General features: G+C 47.9%; 1 protein-coding gene across 4 annotated transcripts in view; it reads left to right on the plus strand.

The window, feature by feature from the left end:
• NUMA1 (nuclear mitotic apparatus protein 1) overlaps positions 1 to 21709 on the plus strand; it is a 1289555-nt gene that overhangs the window by 1044201 nt on the left and 223645 nt on the right. For all 4 annotated transcript variants that reach the window (XM_069640302.1, XM_069640305.1, XM_069640304.1 and 1 more), the window contains exon 21: positions 12018 to 12309. In XM_069640302.1, the coding sequence (XP_069496403.1) occupies positions 12018 to 12309 (292 nt within the window). The remainder of the gene's footprint in view (positions 1 to 12017; positions 12310 to 21709) is intronic.

Genomic DNA, 21709 nt, shown 5'->3' on the forward strand with positions numbered 1-21709 from the left:
CATCAAGATGCATCTAGCGGCGATCTCCCGCTACACCAGAACTCCAGGACGATCTCTGGTCCAATGGTCTGGTGAAGGAGTTTATGAAAGGATTGCTCCGATCATTCCCGCCGGTGAAGGCTCCAGCCCCGGCGTGGGAGCTCAACGTGGTGCTGAGCAGGCTCATGGAGCCGCCATTCGAGCCTCTGCATTTGGCACCGTTTAAGTTCGTCTCGTGGAAAACTGCGTTTCTTGTGGCCATCACCTACGCACGACGAGTGGGATAGATCCAGGCCCTCTCCTGTAAACCTCCATACCTGACTTTCCACGAGACGAGGGTGGTGCTGAGGACGCACCCCTCCTTCATGCCCAAGGTGCCGTCGGACTTCCATCTCAACAAGCCCTTGGTGTTACCTGTTTTCTTCCCGTCGCCTTTGTACCCGGCCGAGAGGACTTTGCACTCGCTGGATGTAACTAGAGCGCTGAAGTTGTACATGGACTGCACAGAGTTTTCGGAAGACATCACAGCGGTTTGTGAACTTTGGACCTGTGAACCAAGGGAAGGCCCTCTTGAAGGCTTTCATTTCCAGATGGCTCTCCGGCTGCATCATGCACTGTCACCGGTTGGCAAACCGACCGTTGCCCGGCCGTCCGAGAGGCCGTTCGATCAGAGCGATTGCTGCTACCACGGTGTTCCTATCTGGTGTGCCCCTGCTGGACATCTGCAGGTCTGTTACGTGGAGGTCGATGCACACTTTCATGAGCTTCTACTGCATGAACCGGGATTCCAGGGAGGAGTCCAGAGTCGGCCAGGCAGTGCTGCGCATCCTGTTCACCTGATAGTGGGCCTGGTGAGGAGGTAAGAGATGCTTAAATGTTGAGTTGATGAAATGCTTAATGTTGAGCCTTGCCACCTCCGTGGTTGTGCATGTGTGTACTGCTATGTATTCTTATTCACGAGCATGTGAATCCATGCCAGACCCCATGCTGGAGAAGGAACAAGTTACTTACCTGTAACTGTTGTTCTCCAGCATGGGTCTGGCATGGATTCACATACAAACCCTCCCTCCTACCCCTCTGCGGCTCTTCACTTGGTCCTACTGCCACTTTCCGTGCTACCAAATCTGAAGATGACTACCAGAGGAGGGGCTTGGGTAGAGGGCAGTCATTGGCTGGGGGCAGTATTACCCAGTAACCAGTGATTGGTTACTAGTAGAAAGACAGTTCAGAAACGAAACTGAAACTGATTTTTTTCTTTACCGATTATTCCCAGCCTGACTGGGAATATTCATGAGCATGTGAATCCATGTCAGACCCATGCTGAAGAACAACAGTTACAGGTAAGTAACTTGTTCCTTATATAGGTCACCTACGCTGAGTCTTCTGTTTGAGGAACAATTGCTAACAACACTCTGCCACCATTATCCTGGGGGATTTTAATCTCTGGGCAAATGACCCTACGGACGGTGAGGCCTTATCACTAATTGAGTCTATTCATGCCCTAGGCTTTCTCCACCATGTCATGGCCCCTACCCACACGGGGGGGTAGGGGGGCCGGGGGGGAGCAATACCCTGGACTGGGTTTTATCTAACAACCTAACTATCACGCATACGATGGTTGAGAATTGTATTTGGTCAGACCATCACTTTGTCTTCTTTGGAATTGAGAACAAGACTGCACCAACTTGTACCCAGCTGTCTCCTCCACTCCGCCTTTCTCGCAATCTCCGGAAAGTCACACATGAAGCCTTTCATGTTCTGGTTTCTCCTCTGTTACCCCCTCTCTCTCTCTCTCCTCTTGAAGATTCCATCTCCGGTGTTAGACTAGCTGTGGACCAGGCTTTTGAGGTACTGGTTACTCAAACTTCTACATAAGAAAAAAGAAGACAAAACTACCACCTTCAACGTTCCCTTCACGCCTGAGGTTATTGAGGCTAGAGCTCAGAAGCGCAAACCCAAACGTGCCTGGCGAAAACACCCCACAGACTTATAGTGCCTATAAACAGGCTGACAAAACCGTGAAATCCCTAATCTTCAAGGCCAAAGAAACCTGTCTGAATTCCCGGATCCTAGAAGCTAAATCTCGACCAAAGGAGCTCTCTTCAATTCTGCAGGCGTTGAAAGGAAGCAACACTATCTCCTCTACACCTGCTGACAACTCTTGGTGTCGGCGCATCCATGATAGCGTTGCAAATGAAACACGCAAACATCAGGAGAACATACACAACCAAGTTACTGCCTGCCTCGGTTGACCTTATCACTAGCGTGGCTGAAACACCTGCCTCTGATCTTGCATCTTTCACCTTTAAAACAGTATCCATAGAGGTCATTGAGGTAGTTCATAAACTCAAACCCACCTCTTGTAAAGGTGACACATTCCCTGCATCGTTGTTTAAAGAGTTTATTTCTATTTTAGCCCCATGGGTATTCAGATTCATAACCCGCTCCTTCCTAGAGGCCTACGTACCGGAAACGAAAGGAGGCCTGGGTCACGCATCTATTGAAAAAAGACATGTTGGATCAGGCAAAAGCTGGTAACTATCGACTCTTAACATATGTCCCTTTCGTTCTTAAAATCATGAAAATAGCATATATGCAGTTCCAGGCATTTGTGGAAAATCGTGACATTTTAGCTCTCCAGCAATCTGGTTTTTTGTCCCAATTATGGGACCGAGACGGCTCTTCTAGATTTGAAATCCCACATTGCAGGCCTTATTGATGAGGGTAATACAGCACTGCTTCTGCTTTTAGATCTATCTGCCGACTTTGATCTCATCGATCGACTTTTGCCGGATAGACTGATTGTGGACAGATGCACCCCCTCGGCCACAGCATGGTTCAGATTATATTTAGGCCCAAGAAGTATGAACGGCACTAAGGATAATGCTTATTCCAACAGCTGTTTTATGTGTGGTGTGCCACAGGGTTCATGCTTGTCGCCACTGCTATTCAACGTCTACGCAAGACTCTTGTGTGACCTCTTGTCCACAATGGGTGTCTATTTCGCAAACTACGCCGACAACACAGATTGTTCTGCGGCTATCTGGTGTATGCATCGATGACTCTGAGCGCATCAACATCTTCACCGAGATTCAAAAGTGGATGGCCTTGAACTCATTAGCACTAAATTCTAAGACTGAGCTTCTTATCTTGGGCACCCAACAAAAACTGAAAAAGCTTGACTCTAAATATGACAAATGTACCATTGCCCAACACGTCATTCCTGTCTCCAAATAAGTTCAGACTCTGGGAAATTTCTTTGATCCCCAACTATCCTTTAATCGGCAGGTTAGTTACCTTAAGTCCTCCTGTTACTACACACAGCTACTCTGGTATATACACCCTTTTCTGTCTGACGCAAATCTTGCAATGATAGCAGCTGCCATCATAAACTGAAAACTAGATTACTGCAACAGCCTATTAATAGGCACCTCACAGACTACTACTAAATAAAACTGCAAGTAATCCAGAATGGAGCTGTATGTGCTGCTTGTGATCTTAAGTGCAAAGTGGCTGCCCATCCAACACAGATTACAATACAAGGGCTGAGTCGCAGTGTTCAAGTGCCTCCCCGGTGAAGCCCCATCCTACCTGATTACCAGACTCAAGTCAGTTGAATGAACCTGCGCTCCAATGACACTGTCAACCTAACACAACCACGCTCTATCCTTAAGAAATTTGGTGGAGTTAGCTTCAACTCCTGGACTCCTTCATGGAATGCCCTTCCTAAAAATCTTGATAGCGACTGAACTGCCCTCTTCAAGAAGCACTTCAAAACGTTCCCTTTTGATGCAGGACATGGTTGATTGATCCTAATAATCACTCAACACCCCAAACAATTCTTGTTTCATAATCCCTTTTCTCTCTAGTTCTCGGCTTGTTTCTGGGGTGTTTCCTGCTTCTTTTTCTCCTTTTGTCTCTCTCTCTTTGTAAGCACCCTGAGGCCTACAGATTAGTGGTGCTATAGAAAAACTCTGATTGGAAAATGTGATCAAATTTTAGTACTGCCATCATGTCTACTCCTAAATCCTCTAGTTTCAAAATGTGCTGTGATTGCAGAGTATTAATTTCACTTATTGATCCTCTGTTTCTGTGGTACCTCTGTACTGACCAGGTCGTGGGGGGATTGCAGCTCGTGTCAGGTTATGAGACCAAAGGCCTTAATGGAGAGAACCTCCAAATTGGCCATAGGACGCGCATCATTGAAGTCTCCAAGTTCGGCACCATCGAAGATCCGACCCGAGAAAGAGCTGCGCGGCTGATAAATCACCTGAGAAGGAGAGAAACGTTGAAGAAACACTTTGAGATCCTACTCCAGGAGCAACTGCCGTCTTCCTTGCCGAAAAAGAGGAGAAAGCATTAGTCAGCAAACTCATCACCACAGAGACTGGTACGGTTCCCGCCTAAGTCTGACTTTTCAGAGAAGTGGGAAGACTTTGCAAAAAAAGATGCAGGTCTGATAACGTGGGTCCACCTGTTCTCTCTTCCTCAGGGTAGACCATCGAGTCAGCCGCGCCCGACCAGGCCAGCAGGGATGTGACTCACCAACCACCTTGTGCGATTTAGACCCAGAGAATGGTGACATCAACGATCCGACTGTCCACACAATCCGTGACTGATGCAATTTGTGACACTCCAGGGTCTTCAACATCAAGGTAAAATCCATCAAAGACAGTCGAGGGTCCCTCTAGTAGATTGATTCCAAAATCTACTAGGGATTTGATATCCTCATTTTAGTTAATTTCTGATGAGGATGACAACCTGGATCTCTTCGGGTGTGAACTCCTGGCCTTCCTCGACACCCTGAAGAGTTTCTGGGTGAGGAAAAGTCTGTCTGACTTGAGCTTGGCCTTAGCCCTGCATGACGCAAGTGGCTTGCACAACTCTGAGGTGGAATTTCCACAGGGTCATCCTAGAGCCCATACAAATGTGCCGTATAGGAGAATAGCGATCAAAGTGGTGGATGCCTGAGGTTGAGGCCCCCCACTTGGTGACATAACAATGTGAGTTGATTGATAATTTACACAAGGGCACAACTGTTGAGCCTGTCCTTCCATTACATAATTCCGTAAAAGTAATCCCCTCATGGCGCTATGGATTTTGCCAAGTATAGACAGCTTATCTGATCCGGAATTCCTAACTAGACATCCATCATATAATAGTCTTGTAGTATAGGCTGCGACTGTGGTTCCTAAGCAGGCTATCCATCTTCATCCCCTGACTGGGATGACAAGTGTTACAATGCTTTTGCATAAGAAAAGTTTTTGCCTCTGGCAGTATGGCACTTAAAGCGGTTAATGTTTCATGTGTACTGTCGAAATACACACATACATTTTGGTCCGTGATAGCTGAGGCAGCTGAGCACATCCCTGATGAGGAAAGTTTTCCTCAACATAGTGGAGGGTGGAAAGGAAGCAATGCACCAATCCCTGAAGTCGGGACTCCACACTTCCGATTGTGTTGGGAGATCTATGGCGGCGAGTTCTGTTGTGCAGAGATTTGCCTTGCTCCGAATGTCAGGATTTGCCCTGGACATCCAAGTGAAGTTGCTTGACATGCCCTTTAATGGCTCACATCTCTTTGGACAAAAGGCAGATGACAGCCTTAAAATGTCATGCTTCCAATTCTGCGGCAAAGTCCTTAGTTGCGGCGATAAGGCACCATTCTCTGCCACAAAACCTCTGTGAGGACTTATGCCACACTGCACTAGTAGGGGGGTGTCGGTTACACCATTCTCCAGAATGGAGTGCCTTTATTTCAGATGCTTTGTCACTTCAGGTAGCTTCCCAAGGTTACTGCCTCCCGTTTTTGTAAAGCTCCCTCTGTATTGCCCCCATCTGGACAGACCACCTGCGCCATATCCACTGCTCCTGTAAGAGGTTCCCACTTTTCTGGAGCAGGGCGCCATAGCGTTGGTACCTATTGTGACAAATCAAGGGAATTTGTCCTTTTTTCCCAGGGTGTAGCCCCCTGTGAGGCTAGGGAGGTGAGCCAATTCCACAGCACCCTCCCTAGGGATGGAGGCAGGTGGGACTACACTTGGAGCGACTTCCCCTTTCGGGGCAAGGACTTCCATTCCCAAGAGGAACTCTTTAAAGCTGTGCACACTGCGGCCTACATGGGATTCTCTAAATTACCAGAAACATTTAAATACAATGACTGGGAATGAAGAAACGCCTAACAGATGCTGTTATCTTAACAAAAAAAGAACATGTCTTTTTAAATCAAAATATCCAATCCACTTCGAGTACGTTGAATAATGTGCACTTGACAAGGAGAGCGAGGAGCGCATATGCAGGGAAGGGAAGGTCTCGCTCTTTAGATCACCTGGATGAGGTGGAGTGAGCACAAGCCAGGGAACCTGCAAGTTTGAAACTTGTCCTATACTACAGACTGGGACGCCAGAGCCACAGCGCAACCTCAGAATGAAAAAGCGGACGGGCAGGAGCCTGGAGGAAGGTGGTGAGACCACAGAGAGCCTGTGGTGGACAGCCAGTCCTAAAACCATCATGATACCACTGCCCATACAGATCCGCAGGGTGTCCGGCCCTTCGTCGGAAGGCTGGGTCACCATAGAGGGACGAGAGACTGCAAGGAGGAACGTGCCAACAAACGGACTGTGATCCAAGACCAGAGAGAAGGTACTCCATGGTAAACCCTAATTGTAAAAATATTGTGGATTGCATATTTTATTCAGTATATGTTCAGACTCACCAACGCGATGTGGTGAGTGTTCCTAGTTTCTATAGAAGTGGACTGGGAGTCGCCCTCTACTTGAAAGACGCGAGTCCCACTGAATAAATATGCAATCCACTATATTTTTACTATTAGTGTTTACTATTAGCTTAAATGACAGGGTATGTTGGTAATCCCACGAAACATTGCGTTTATGTCTCTTTCCAGGGACTGGAGTCTTTCAATAAATGGAGGGTCACTCCCAGGCCATTTGTACAGAAACTAGAATACTTTCACATCATGCTGGTGAGTACTGACTGTGTATACCAAACGGTGATACATTTATTATGATTTAATCACCATGAGACTTTAATATTGAGCATCCACTTATAGGTCGCACTCATGTAACACGACCAAAGACGTCCTGTCATCTAGTTGGTGCGGATGATTTCCTGGAGAAGGGACACCACTTAAAGTCACCTGTTGGCATCTGAAAACACCCATCAGGTAATGGGTCCACTTGAAGATAGACAACTCAATCATTATGGATCCTTAACGCCACTAACATAGTATTAATATATTATCTACAGGAAATCCCCCACATAAGCACTACAGAATCTCATCACCGAATTTCTAAGCCAAGTGACTCTAGGTGAAGTATTAAGACACATCATAATTTTCCCTGACAGTAGATACTGGGTCGTAATAACCATATGACGGAGGGCCAGTCTAACATCTGCATGTTTGATATTTATTTTATAGAAATGTGTTTGCAATATGAACACTCAAGATGAAGTTATATCTTGCTCCTGAGGAAGAGAACTTATTCTTGAAATGCGTTGAGCTCTACTATTTTTGTAAAACTTCTTTTGATAGTGTTTTGAATAAAATGATATATGTTCAAGATTCTGTAGAAAACTGTCTTACTTTACTGTTCTGTTAAATTTATACTATAGTTGAAACGGACGGAAGTAGTCAGCTGAATATTCTTAGTAAATTATTGATGAAAGACAGTAAGATTTTGGACACATTTTTGGTGTGGAAGAACTTTAACATCATTACAATGTACTAAATTTTTGACTGAAAATATGTTTCAGTAAATAGAGGTGTGCGTGGGACGGGAGTGTCCATGAGATATGGACACTTTGTTGGTTTTTAATTTTTTACTTTTGTGCCACGGCCAGTAACCCTAGTCTTGTCAAAAGGGGATGGAAGCCACTCGCAGTCAGAGGTGGAAGGCCTACGAGGGCAAAATCCCAGAGCCAGTCTTAACCCCGAGGTAGAAGTTTGCAGGTGAGGGCCCCAATATCGGGACCCATACGCCCTGACCTGCGTGCCAGCATTTATTTTAGCAGTACACATCTGCCTCAACCAATTCCTTCAGTACAAGATGCGTTTTAAGGGTTTCTCCTTTTTTTTTTTTGTTTTTTTTTTGCTAACACATCTGAGCGAGAAACAAACAAGAATCCGAATGCGATTCAGTGTCCAGCGATGTACATCAGTAATTCCCGACCACCAGCAACTTGTGCCCCAGTATCCAGTTATCAGCAGTGTGGGGGAGAGAACCAGCAGAGACCGAGGGAAGCTATGGTACCCATGCAACCCTGTGAAACAGGGTTCAGTGTTCCACAGCGGGGAGAAAGGGGAAAGCATGGACACGGCAGACAGGACAGTGCAGTGCTTCCAAGGAACTAAGGCAGGTATGCGCGATGGATAGCAAGCTTCCTAGAGCACCAGGGACTAAGGCTGGGACCCCCAAACCCACCTCAATGAAACTTTCCTTGGGGACACCTGAAACTGTTTTCTTCCCTGGTTGGCATTGTTCTGTTGTGGACCATTGCAGAAAATATGGGCAGGGCTTAGGCCACTTCTTGTGAATGTTTTCTTCAACATACCCCATGTGGAGAAGACTGGGACAGATTGGCCAGGGACAGAGAACCAGTGCCAGGAGAGGGAAGTAGATGTACGGAGGCAGCAGGAAGGGCGGGTGGATGATGAGGTGGATGACCAAGATACCAGCAGGGAGGAGGAAGGAGCAGCCGGTATGGCGGTGATTTCTGGAGAAGGTGAGGTAGATGAAGGAGTAGAAGTGGTATTGCAGCGTGAGTGTGTAGTAGGGTTGCAAGTGTGGTTAGGTGGGGTCAGAGTAGGGAGGGAGTGTTCCCCATATCTTATTGGGTGAAAGGCGGGTGGGTGAATTGGAGGGAGGAGTAGTAGTTTGGAGGAGGGAGCAGTCCTAGTTGAATGGAGCCGTCCTAGTTGTAGGGAGGATGGAGTAACAGTAATACTAGTGTGGCGGAGTGGATTAGCAATGGAAAAACCCAGGTAAGTATTACACTAAACGTACACTTCTATTCTATACATGTTCACTTTTGGGATGTTTTGACTCGAGCACAAACATTTTACTTAATCAGTTAAACAATCAAGGCAAATGAATAAAGAAGGTAAGAACCAAATTAGAGAACCAATATGTAGTAATACCATTCACAGCCCAATAAAATAAGGTACTCAACCTTAAAAATGCCTTCCCTGTTTAGAGCAAAGGGGGCCTAGTGCCCTTAGAGTAACAGCTTGAAGGCTAGGAGCCAGTCTGAACAAGAGTTTGCAAAGCCAACAGGCATTATTTAAGTGATGAAACAATTGAAGTGAAGTTCTTAGCAGACCCTCTCCCAATCCAACCACCTTAAGGAGGGCAAGTCCGGAGGAGCATCCTTGACCAGAACTTCACCAATCACGGTCTGGAAAGGGAGAGGTAGGTCAAGAACGGTATGCCTATTAAACTCTGTGGATGCGGGGGGAGGTGGAGGTGAGGTGTTGGAACTGGTAGGTCTACTCACTCCCCCTCACCTGTACTCTGATTAACTTGGGGGGCTACAATTAACTCTGGGACCACGTCAGCAGCTCCTGAAATTGACGGGCCCTGGTGTTGTCTTGGTTTCATTAAAGGAGTTCTAGGGGTCTCAGTTGCAGAGATCACATTCGGCATGAGGATTTTAGGCCCTGCTAGTCAGTGGTTCCACGCTCTGGTGAGAATGTTCTTGGGACTGGACAGCTGGACATTTCTGGTTAGATGAAGAAAGGACCACCACGTTGTTGACTACCTCAGAGGACCCTCCCAGAACGCAATGCAGACAGAGATGCAATTGGCATTTGAAGAAAATGATAGATGACGACCCTCAAGACAGGGGGGGATAAAAAGCAGCTGGTCCTGCCTGGCCTCTTCCTGCTGGAGAGATGCAACTTCAGGGTGGGTCATTTGTTGCACAAGTCCAGGGTCTGCAGAGTTCAAAGTCCAAACATGGAGTGGTGTCCAAAGCAGCCAGTTAGTCCATGAGGAAACTGGTCAGCCCACAGGATAGAGGACACCTCCAAAATGCTTCTAAGGGCAGGATCCTCAAGCAGGGTTGTTCCCACCAGTCCAGGGGTCGAAGCATCAGTAAAGGCCTTCTGAAAGTCTACAAAGGAGCCAGGACTTCACCCGGATGATTGAAGAAGACCATGCTGGTAAGCTGCAACGAATTCCGTATCTTCGGCTGGATGCTCCTCTTCATAGGGGGTCTTTGCTCCAGTGATGAATGCTTGCAAAAGACCTTCCTTTATCCAGAATTCAAGCTGGAGTTGCCCCAAAGTGCACCAATGGAAATTATCTGCACCATTCAAACTGACAGGGCTGTCCAATAATGGGCAGCCTCTTGCCACCACATCTGCCCAGCTACAGACACAATTTGGTATGTATGTGGACTGGGGTCATACGGTGTCAGCCCCCACTTCTAGACACACAAACTGTTGGGAAAGAGCTTACCCAGCAAATTAAGTTTGTATGGCAAATTCAACCCTAAGGTTGGAGGAAAAAGGGCAAAATACAAGATGGCCAAATAACAGGCAGAAATCTCCTGCCACACTCTTAAGGGATATGGTACTCTAAAAGACATTCAGTGGTAAAATGCACAAGACAATTAAAAGAAACATATTATAAAAATATCCGCTGCCACCAGCCTGTCTTGGACACATCATGCAAGTAACCACAAATAAAAAGAAATGTTCTAGGGATAGATAGATTATGCCTTCTGAACCTCAATATAAGGTGAAGCGTGCAGTGTAAAATATACAAAGATTTCTACAATGGAGAACCAGGCTCTATTGCATTGATAGCCGTAGGGACTAATCAGTGCCCCCAAAACAGATGAGCTTAGCGATGCAAGTGAAGTACAAAGGCTTGAGATGTCTTCAAAAGTCGAGACTGTAAAAAAATAACAGCAACAGCTGGGTGTGTTGCACCGATGTCTTTGAGGGGAAAGCAGTAAAAAGAAAATGTTCCTAACCGTGAGCTTGGTAGAAGGATTGAATGCAACCAAATGTGTGTAAGACGCAATTCCCAAAATCCTGTATAAGCCTAACACCTGGATAGAGTAGGAACAGTTTGAAAGTCCGCGAGGGAGTCTTAATGGAAGCTGCCTTTGGGTCTACACACCTAGTACAAGGCGGAATTAGACCAGTAGGGTTCAACCATCTTCATTTAGTAACCCTGGGTTAGGGATGCCAGGGGTTAGGCAGGAGGCGGAACACCAGATGAGTGGGGCCCATAAGAATTTAAAAAAAGAATGCTTAAACCACTTGCGAGACTTGGAGTGATTATTGTGCAATCTGTGATTTGATCCTATCCTCGATTTTGACTTGTGTGAAAGTATGGACTTGAAAGACTAAGTATTGGAGTTGCATGGACCACAGACCTCATCACAATATTTATAACCCCTCTGAAGAACTGGATGAAATTCTTAGCTATTCATCCTTTCCTCAGGCCTCTGCAACACTTATTTTCTTAGAATTATTATATAAGTGAATAAAGGATTTTGTGTTCATTTGCACATTATTGCCAACTGTTGCGGTTCGATTTAGTCAGTTGTCCCAGCTTTCTTCTTGCCCTATATTTAGAAATGTTTGGATATTATTGAAGATGGATTCATGAAAGAGTAAACGATACTTGCTGAGTATGTACTTTTGATGCTGCAAGACAAAAAGTTTTCAGAGTTCAGTTAATCTTGTGTGCCTTGAATGCTGGAACTGATTTTACCTATTAAGTGCAAGTAAGTTTGTCCTGAATTCCCAGATGGAGTATGTGTAGGTTCTGCCCACTTCCACAGTTGTTTTTTTTTTTTAAATGAATTTTGAGAACAATTACGGTTAAAAATTCAAAGTTTAAACAAAAATGTAAACGGTTTTGTTTTCCAACTATCTCAACCCATAGTGTAATTTAAAAACATGCACAATTATCTCGCTGGTTTGTTTTTTGTTTACTTCCAATTTCCTTTGCCTTTTTTACAATTATTTCTTTTGAAAACTCATTTACATTTTATACCTTTCAGAAAACTGAGGAGCAGGAAACGGACAGTGCTGACAACTCCTTCCACAGTTTGAGATCTACTCAATCACACCAGAACCTCAACCATCAAAATTCTAAAAAGATGGCTCGTCAACCTGCTGCTTCTGTCCCTTCACTAACCAGCCTCCACTCGCAGGAGTCACTGGGAAAGTTTTCATCTGCCTCTTCAGAGGACAATGTGGGACAGTCTGCTTTAATGAGTCTACCTGGTTATAAGCCTTCGACTCGGAGCTCCAAAAGGCTTTCTGTGGCAGGAGGCAACAACGGTGCTACCAGTGAGTATTTCTACTTGGTTTTATCTGCGAGTATCCTATTCCGAGCTATCTGCAATAAATGTATTTGTTCATTTTGGTAGTAATTATATTTGGGTTCAGTAATTTAAGTAGAATTTAGTTTTTTTTATTTTTTATTGTAATTAGTATTACAATGATTTTGGTTAATCGGTATAGCGTTTTATTTTTCATTCAAATACTGCCAGCCGCAGCCCCATACCTTAAACAAATGTTAAATTGTTGTCCATGTGCAGTCCCACTTTTCACTCTGCCTCGCCATTACTCCATAATTCATCATGCACTATTTGTATGTTCCTTGTATGGGAGACCAAAGTACTAACCTAGTGGAGTGAGCCGAGCTATTCATATTTAGGTCATAAAAAGGCCAGGTGTTTGCCACATGATGGAATTTCAGATGGTCCTCCTGTAGCTCTAGATGGGGAAGGGGTGAGAGAGTTGAACAAAAGCATCCTCCACCATGTGCTCTAAAAAGGAGCAAGGCTTTTGCCTGGGACACTGAGATTTAGATCGATTTACAAAGAACTAATGCCAAGTCCTATAGGCCACTTTGTGAGCCAGACACAAGCTCCTGAACCCCACCTGGCAATTGGTGTAACCATCTGAGCAACCGTCTCAACAATCTGCACAATCACATGCTGCAAAATTAATCTGCAAATGTGTTATCAATCGGTCTGCTAGGCTTTTATAGACTGAAGGAAAGCAATCTAGTGATTAAAAAAATTAAAAGGTATGCCCCTCGCTTTATCATGAAATGGCCAATAATCTGGTTCAGGCACTTACATCAAAAAGGCTAGATTTGTACGTTTACCCTAGTCTTATAGATTTCTTATTTAAACTGGAGCGGAATGAGATGACAGGTCCTGGGACCAAAATTCTGGATACCACTCTAAAAAGATTGGCATCTTTTTCTGGCCATTTAATTGGCCACCTGGGAATTCCTCAACCGCAAAAGGAGCAGCCAGAGGCCAGGGTCCTAGCCGAAGTACTGACCATCCACTCATCCACCAGGTCGGGTATACCGATATTAAAGGATAGAGGAGGTCCTGGCGAAGAAGAGGTGGACAAAACCCCATTCCACGCAGCCAACCAAAAAGCGGCTCAATGCAAAATACAGGCAGGCAGAGGGCGACACTCTCCTCCTGTCGGTGCAACCACAGCCGCACTCATTGTGGCAGCGTCAATATACGCCAAACCTCAGACTTCCACTTCGGTCCTTTTAGGCAAGGAGAAGGTCCCAGAGGCCTATGGTAAAAAGGTGTATTCCAGCGCCACTCTATTCCAAGCCAATGCAGATGCCATGCTCGCAACAGTAAATCAGAAATGGAGGGAGATAACTGAATTCCTCCTAGACCATCTGGTTCACAGACAGAATTGTTTCAAGGCTGGGCAAGCAGAATCCAAAATAGTGGCACAACGCATGATGGAGTCATTGGTGGCTCATATCGATACAGCAGACAGGGCCATCTGTGAGGCTACAGACATGAGGCGGATTGTGTAGCCCAAGGCCATTAGGTTTAATCCGGACATGCAGGACCATATTCTCTACCTCCCGTTTGAATGAGGGGACCTTTTCCACTCTTCCACCGATTAAGAGTTGGACAAGAAAAAGAACCGCTCTCAAAGATCCAAATCACTGGCTATACTGGCAAAACAGGCTGCTTTGAGCTTTCCACAGGTGCAACCTGACAGCGGTTGTACCATTGGTAGTTTCAGGGGCTTCCAGTTCTCTGCACCGGAGAATACAGCAGAAGACATCTCACAAGGGCTTCTTCCAGTCCCCCTCCCAGGCACCAGCCTCTAAGGGAAAGAAGCAGTGACCGGGTCATCAAGATCCACAGCTCTTCGGTGCAGGGCAGGCTTGCCCTTCACTTTCAGTCGTGGCGGACACGGTTCATGGACCCCTGGATACTCTATGGCTATCCCAGGGCTTCCGCCTTCCTATACCACAAGTATGGCGGCGGCACGAATAGGGTCAGAGGACCACCTTGAATATCCTTACCTCGACGACTGACTGGTTTGCTCGGAATCGCCAGCGGAAGTCAATACAACAGCCAGGCTAATGCATACACTGTAGGAACTGGGGTTCTCCAAACTCAAGAAGTAATCGCTCCAGCCTACACAGTCCTGGACTTTATTGGGCCTTATTTGGGATACAAAAGCAGAGATGGTATTCCCCACTGCGGGAAGGTTGCAGCGATCAAAGCGGCTACGGGACATTTCCTCAGCAGGGCGCTGACTTCGGTATGGCTGTACTAGCTCTTGCTGGGGATTATGGGAGCATGCCTTCTGAAAGTGCCTCACACCAGGCTCTAAATGGGGAGGCTGCATTTTCATTTTTCAGCCTCATGGAGCCATGAAACCCCAAGCAGCGTTAATTACCATACCAACGCATCTTCACCACGATGTATTTTCTATGGCCACCTTGTACGCACAGAGAATGAGGGGTGTAATAAGGGTAGCATTTCAGTCCGTGCAGTGCACAGGGAACTTGTAACTGTTGTAAGGACACGAGTGGTGTTAGCGAACATTGAAATTGACAACATGCCGTAATTGCATTACTTTTTCCTATGGGTATTGTATTCATTAGTACGCCGCCATGGGTGTGACATGCTACGCTGGTTGTGGCCAGGGCCTAGAGTCTTGGATACATGGCCGTCGTAAGCGCTGGACGTCCCAGCCGCTGCACACCCATACCATGTAATATCTATGGACATACAGCTAGGACTGCAGCCTCTGGCCAGAAGCACTGAAGGATACCACACCTATAGAAAAAACCCAACTTCCACACATTACTGAGGTGGTTGTGGGGAGACCCATGCACCCAACAACAAAGTTATACCCTCTTCACTTACAAGCTAACATGGGTTTTATCTAGTGCGGTGGTTGTGGCCAAGATGTATGCTTTTGGTGCATGGTTGCAGGCTGTATGCCATACACCCAAGCATGTACACACTGCCCACAACCACTGCAGTTTATCACATTTATACTTCACACCCATGCAATCGATTATGTATCTGGCAGGTGTTGCCAGCTCCCAGAGTTTTGGGTACATATTCAGTACATGCTACATTTACAATGTTTCCTTCTATGGGTGTGCTACTGATTTTTAAGCAACCATGGGTGTTATATGCTGCGATGATTGTGGGCAGGGCCTACAATGTTGGGTGCATGGCCGTAGACCGGACGCCATACTTCCAAGACTGTAGGCCCTGCCCACAGCCACCGCAGTGTCACAGCAATGGGTACACCTGTAGTATTCATTATTGATCAGATGGTTGTGGGGAGTGTGCACAGTCTAGGGTGCATGGCCAAGAAGATACTTCTTTCCATGTTAGTTATAAGCCACTTCACATCCGTATATTGAAATGTATGGACATACACCTAATATTTTAGGCCCTGCCCACAACCATTACAGCATTTCACAGCTACAGAGACACCCCTAGTATTGAACATCACTCAGGTGGCTGTGGGGAGGGTCTGCAGTCATGAGTGCATGGCCGAAGGCCATGCTCCCAAAAGCATATTTGTACGTAGTGTAGTTATATGCCCCAATGGATGTCATATGGTGTGGTAGTAGTGGCCAGGATGTAGAGTATTTGAACAAAATAATGAGCACTGCAGCTGTAAGCAACTATGGATTGTATATACTGTATACCCATACATTGATAAATCTATGGCCTCACACTCGCGTCTGTAGCCTGTGGCCTACTGCAGCATATCACTGCTATAGGTACACTTGTACTATGCAACATCATTAAGATGGTTGTGGGGAGGGCGTGCTCCCAAAACCAACTTTGTAGTGAAATTACAAGGCACAATGGTTCCGATATGCTGTGGTGTTTCTGCCCAGGACCCAGAGTCTTGCCTGCATGCCCAAAGGCCATGCACCAAAGACTGGAGTCCTAAGCCGTGGGGTTATAAGTGAATATGGGTGTGGTGTAATGCGGTAGTTGTGTGCACGTACTAGCGTCTTGGCTGCATGGCTGCAGACAATGGTCCCAAAAGTTAACTTATAAGTAGTTAATTTACAAGGATCATGGTTTTGATATGCAGCGATGGTTGTGGGTAGGAACTCTACTCTTTGTACCTTGGTCGTATGGCGTTGGTGGTAGGTTACACAACCAAGATGCAAGGGCCAGCCTACAGCCACTGCAGCATATTAGTAATTTCTGTGATAAAAGAAAAAAGTATGTTAGTCTTTGCATTTTATGAAAACTTACTACATTGCATAATAGACAATTTACCTTTTTTTTTTACCCTCATATTTAGTTTACAAACCAGTGTACTGTGCATTCTGCTCAATTTCTGTGTTTGCTTTTCTAATCCTTGGGTCTGGGAAAAATAAATCTGTCGGATTAAAAAAAAACTTTATTTGCTATGGTACTAACTATACTTGCTTGTTTCCTTTGAGTGTTTCCTTCATCTTTCTGATGTTATGTTTGTTGCCTTGCTGCCGATTTTTAACAACAGTTAGATACCTGTAGGTGTATTCTAACTATGGATTTGTTATTACAGTTCTGTGATATTCATTTATTTGCGTTGTTGTTATATCCTCTTGGGCAGTTAGATACCTGTTGGCGTTGTCTAACTGTTTGTAGTCTTTTCCATAATTTTTTGGTAGTCTTGAAGTACACATTATTTCTCCAGCATGGGGTCTGGCATGGATTCACATGCTCATGAATAGTCCCTGTCGTCAGGCCGGGAATCCTCGGTATAGAAAAAATCAGTATCAGTTTCGTTTCTGATCTGTCTTTCTTAGTAACCAATCACTGGTCTCTGGGCCATACTGTCCCCAGCCAATGACTGCCCTCCCCGCCTCTGGCAGCCATCCTCAGATTTTTACCGCACGTTCAAGTGTTGGGAGTCCTCGTGCTGTAGCTCTCAAGCTTTTGCTGCGTTTTCGCACTTTTTCAGCAGATTTTTCTAATTTTTCGGTTAAATAGAGCCTCAAGCTCCACCGTTTCTACATCTGATCAACGGGGACCCGTTTTGGAGTTTTCTACGCCCCTCAAGGGTGAAGATTTCGTTGAGTTACGCTTTTGGAGGATTGCAGAAGTTCCGAGGCCTACCCCGGACATGGCCCAGGAAAAAGGAAGCTTGACGCCCGGGAAGCTGTTCAGGACCTGCCCTGGATACCAGCTTCAGAATGTGTTCAAGGAGGACGAGCATTCGTTATGCCTTTACTGTCTCCATGAGGACAAGACGCACATGGAGAAGGACTGTGCGTTTTGTGGGAACATGTCGGAGCGGACCATGACGGATCGCCAACTGGCTGGAAGGGAAGAGCCTGTCAGGCGAGAAGAAGAAAAAGAAGTCTGATCGGTCTTCTAAGTCCTGTGAGGGCGCCCCCGTGACGGGGGCCGAACAAAAGGCCAAGCACCGCGGGTCCGCGGGCACTGGGAGCACCGACCGGCCGAGCTCCTTGGCTGCCAGGCAGGCCGCATCCTCCCCGGCGCCATCAACCATGAGCCAACGCTCTGGCTCGGGTAAGAGGAAGTCCGAGAACCCGGCGAAGCTTCTGGAGGGATCCCGGTCGATCTCGAAGATTCCGGCAGAAGGGGAGCGAGGCTCGGACCCTCCCCCCCCAAGGTGAAGGCCCTATGCGTACAGAGGGTGACGATGGCCTTAATTCACCCTGCTAAGTCCTCGATTGAGGATATCGCAGCGGCCCTGGCTCAGCCTGTGGAGGCTACGCCAGTGGAGGGGACCTCAGGATCCAGAGTCTCCCATCCACCGCGGTGGGAGTCGTCTTTCAGGCCCATTGAGAAGACCCCCACGAAGTCCCCGTTGGAAAAGGAGGGGGAGGGGCAGGTGGCCATCGTGGATACGGACACGACCTCTGAAGAAGAGCTCATCGAAGTTGTGGAGGAGGCTCAACCCATCGGGAGGGATCCCGACGAGGGCGATGACGAGAGCGACGGTGTCGCCGACGAGGTTCCTCAAGAGCCCTCGCGCCCGTCGTTTCTGGTGCCGCAGGGCACTTCGGTGGCCATTTTGTCAGCGATTCAGTCCTTATGCTCGGAGATAAGGGCAAGGTTGCCCCTCCCTGTAAAGACTGGTAGGGGGTGTCTGTACTTCCGCTCTCTATATGGTAGAGGAGAGGCCCAGCTGACCCCAGCCAAGATTCTCTATTCGGTAGCAATGGACGAGCAATCAAGGCCTAGCTTCTCAGGAGGTGATGCAGGCTGGTTCTTAAGTACAGTGTAGTCCCCGAACCCCCACAAAGGAATGTCCACACACTGTATTACTGAAAACAGTCTTTATATAATTAATATTCAAAGGTATGTACACGATCACAATAACGCACTTTGTACTTGGAAGTCAATAATGATAAATATATACACGTCTAGAGTGGTACCACTAATGTTATCAAATCATTGGGTTAAAATGTCACACAGATCAATAACTAGTAAACCAGCAATAGAGATAGGCAGGAACGCAAGATGGTTGAAACAATAGGCAGAATACTGACCCCTACCACTAGGCACAGTTCTGTGTGGAGATCGCCCCCACCCCCCAACCTGGGCAACCTGTAAATAAAGATATATAGCACAAGCCCAGTCCAAATGTTCAATAGTCTTACTTCTTCCTGTTAAGGTTTTACCCCCCCCCCTCCCCCACCCCCCAGTGTACCTGGTGGAGTAGAGTTCTCCGACGATGCGCCGACCGATCCTTCTTGAGTGCCTCCCTTTCAGGCGGGAGCCACGGATCGTCGAGAGGTGTCAGGGAACTTGGCGTTTGGTGTCGGGGAATCGACAGCCATTCTTGAGTGCCCTCCCTTTAAGGCAGGAGTCACGGGTCGTCGAACGTCTGACAGTGAACAGGGTGAACTAAGGCAGTGAAGTGGCAGCTTCGCTCCTAGCGGTGCTCGTCGACGACATAGCGTTGGCGTCCTGCAAGGAGGATGCGTGCGGGGCACCTCGGTGACAATAATTCTGGACCGCAAAGAGATGATGAAGAACTGTGGCCCAGCAAGGGCATCGAGTCGTCGGCGTCTCTGCGGTCTGTAGGTGGCGGGAAACCCACCGGTGGATGCTCCTCGGCGCGTCGACGGTCGGGCCTTCTCCAGGGGAAGACAAGCGGATGCCGATGCAGACGAGAGCGTCCGATGATCAGTTGAAGTTCTTAGGCAAACGGGAGCACGGCGGCTCCAGTCGGCGACGGCGGTCGTCGACAGTGGCGGACAACAGTCCGGGTGCTTCTCCTTGGAGTTCCGCAGCAGTCCCCGTATCGGGTCGGCAGCCTGTCGAAGGTCTGTCTACCAGGGAGCGTTGGCAAACATCAGCTGTGCACGATGGTTCCTCGTAGCTCGGGAAGAGGGCGCCTTACCAGGTCCTCTCTGGGTCAGTCCTTGGGGGCACAGCAGCTTTCAGATTGTGAAGTAGAGCAACAGCAATTCTTCTCGTCCAGCAGGGCTTCAAGGTCAAGCGTCAGTTAATCCAGTTACTCGTCGTAGTGGACTTTAACTTCTGAACACGATTCCTAGCAGTGAGGGGTCCCCAGATATACTGTTGATCTCCCATTCATTCCGCTGGGTCACACTCAAGCATCCAATCACGACTATGGACATTCATGCAGGCAAGCAGCCAATCAGGCACACAAGGTATTCAGGCCATTCACTTCTCTCCAGACACTCATGTGTATTGGGACAAGTACCGAGCCATTCAACACTCCAGGCTGCATTCATACCGGTTTCGGGCAGGGTTGTCTTAGTCATTGTGTCAACCACCAGATACTAGACACCCACAACACAGAATGCATATTCGTCACACACTCTATTCACCCAGGTCCCACCCACAGGAGGTACCCACAACATAGATCACCGGGAAGGCTCCACCTAGTCTGACTGGGCCTTCACAACAACACCATATATGGCACTTCCATCCAACAGCCAGTCAGAGGGAAGGGACAGTGTCAGGGCTTCCCAGGACTTTGGGAAAACAAGGTAATGGGTAATCGAAAGCAAAAGGCCACCGGGGCCATCTTGTTTTCCATCAGGAATCAACTGATCCCAATGGCAGGGCCGGGTATCCCAAAATGGAGGATACGCCACGCACCTGTCACATTCAGCATGAAGCTGCCACTAGCCCATACCCTGCTCTGTGGGCCACCCACAGGTGCCCAAAAACATACACTAGGGGCACAGGATTGTAGCCCGACCCATGGGTGCCATAAGGGTATCCCACGGGTCCGTTCACCAAACCAAAAGAAAGAGAGCTGCACCGCCAGGAGTCCCACATGAACTCCTGCGCGGAAAACACCACAGAACACACGATAAAAAGCGATTAAGGACAAGGATACGGAGGCCCTGTCCCTCCGATGCATTTCCAGCATCACACTCCCCCCGACGGAGGTACCTGAGCCAGACCCGACGGTGGGGAACCGGAGCCGGGACCTTCGGAAAGTCCACCGCATAAGAAGAGGATGACTCATCCTCCGCCACCTCTCCCACCTCTGCGGCCTGCTCTACCTTCCCCCGGTCTACTACCCACAGGGATGATACAGGCACGGGCACGGCTACGACAGGTACAGATGACGGAGGCGACGACGGGACGTGTCCCCTGTCGCCCCCTGCTCGGGCGTCCCCGTCCGACGAGATTGGATCCTTCCATGCCATGATTTCCAGGGCATCCAAGCTCTTCCAGCTCTGCCCAGAAGAGAAGAAAGAAGGGTTCCTTTACCAACAGCGCAAGGCTGAAAGGAAGCCGGACCTCGCCATACCACTTCTTGATGACATCTGGGATGAGGGGCTCGCCCTCCTCAAGAACCCTGCCACGGCGCCTGCAAAGAGGGACCGGTACGAGAAGAAGTACCGGGTCCCCAACGCTGCCCGCTTGTGCCTTCGGGCGCAACCTACCCCGGATTTGGTAGTCTCGGCGGCGGCAAAGAAGAAAGCTGGGGGGGCATCGGCCTCGACATCAACTTCCTCGCCGCACAGCGAGGGCAGGAAGCTGGACACGATGGGACGACGGGTCATCTCATCCGCAGCAACGACTATCAAGGCGGCCAACGCCCTGGCTATCGTAGCCCCCTATGACAGGGAGTTGTGGTTCAAAATCGCCCCTCTATTGGACGGACTTCTGGACGCCAAAAGGGCTGAGGCTCTTGAAATCTTACAGGAAGGTGAGATTGCTTTGGACCACGCCATCACGGTGGCAACGGACATCGCCGGCACCGGTTTCCGTCAGTTGGGCAACGGCGTTTGCCTGAGACGACAAGGATAGCTCAAGGCGACGGATTTCCGCCAGGACGTACAAACCAAAGTTTTGGACATGCCCTTCGACGGGAACAACCTGTTTGGGAAGGCGGTTGATGAGTCCCTTCAGGCCATCAAGACAGACACGGAGACTGCTCGAGCACTGGGAGTGCTCCAACGACGACG

This window comes from Ambystoma mexicanum, chromosome 7q (assembly GCF_040938575.1).
Source record: "Ambystoma mexicanum isolate Mex_15411 chromosome 7q, UKY_AmexF1_1, whole genome shotgun sequence".
NCBI lineage: Eukaryota > Metazoa > Chordata > Amphibia > Caudata > Ambystomatidae > Ambystoma > Ambystoma mexicanum.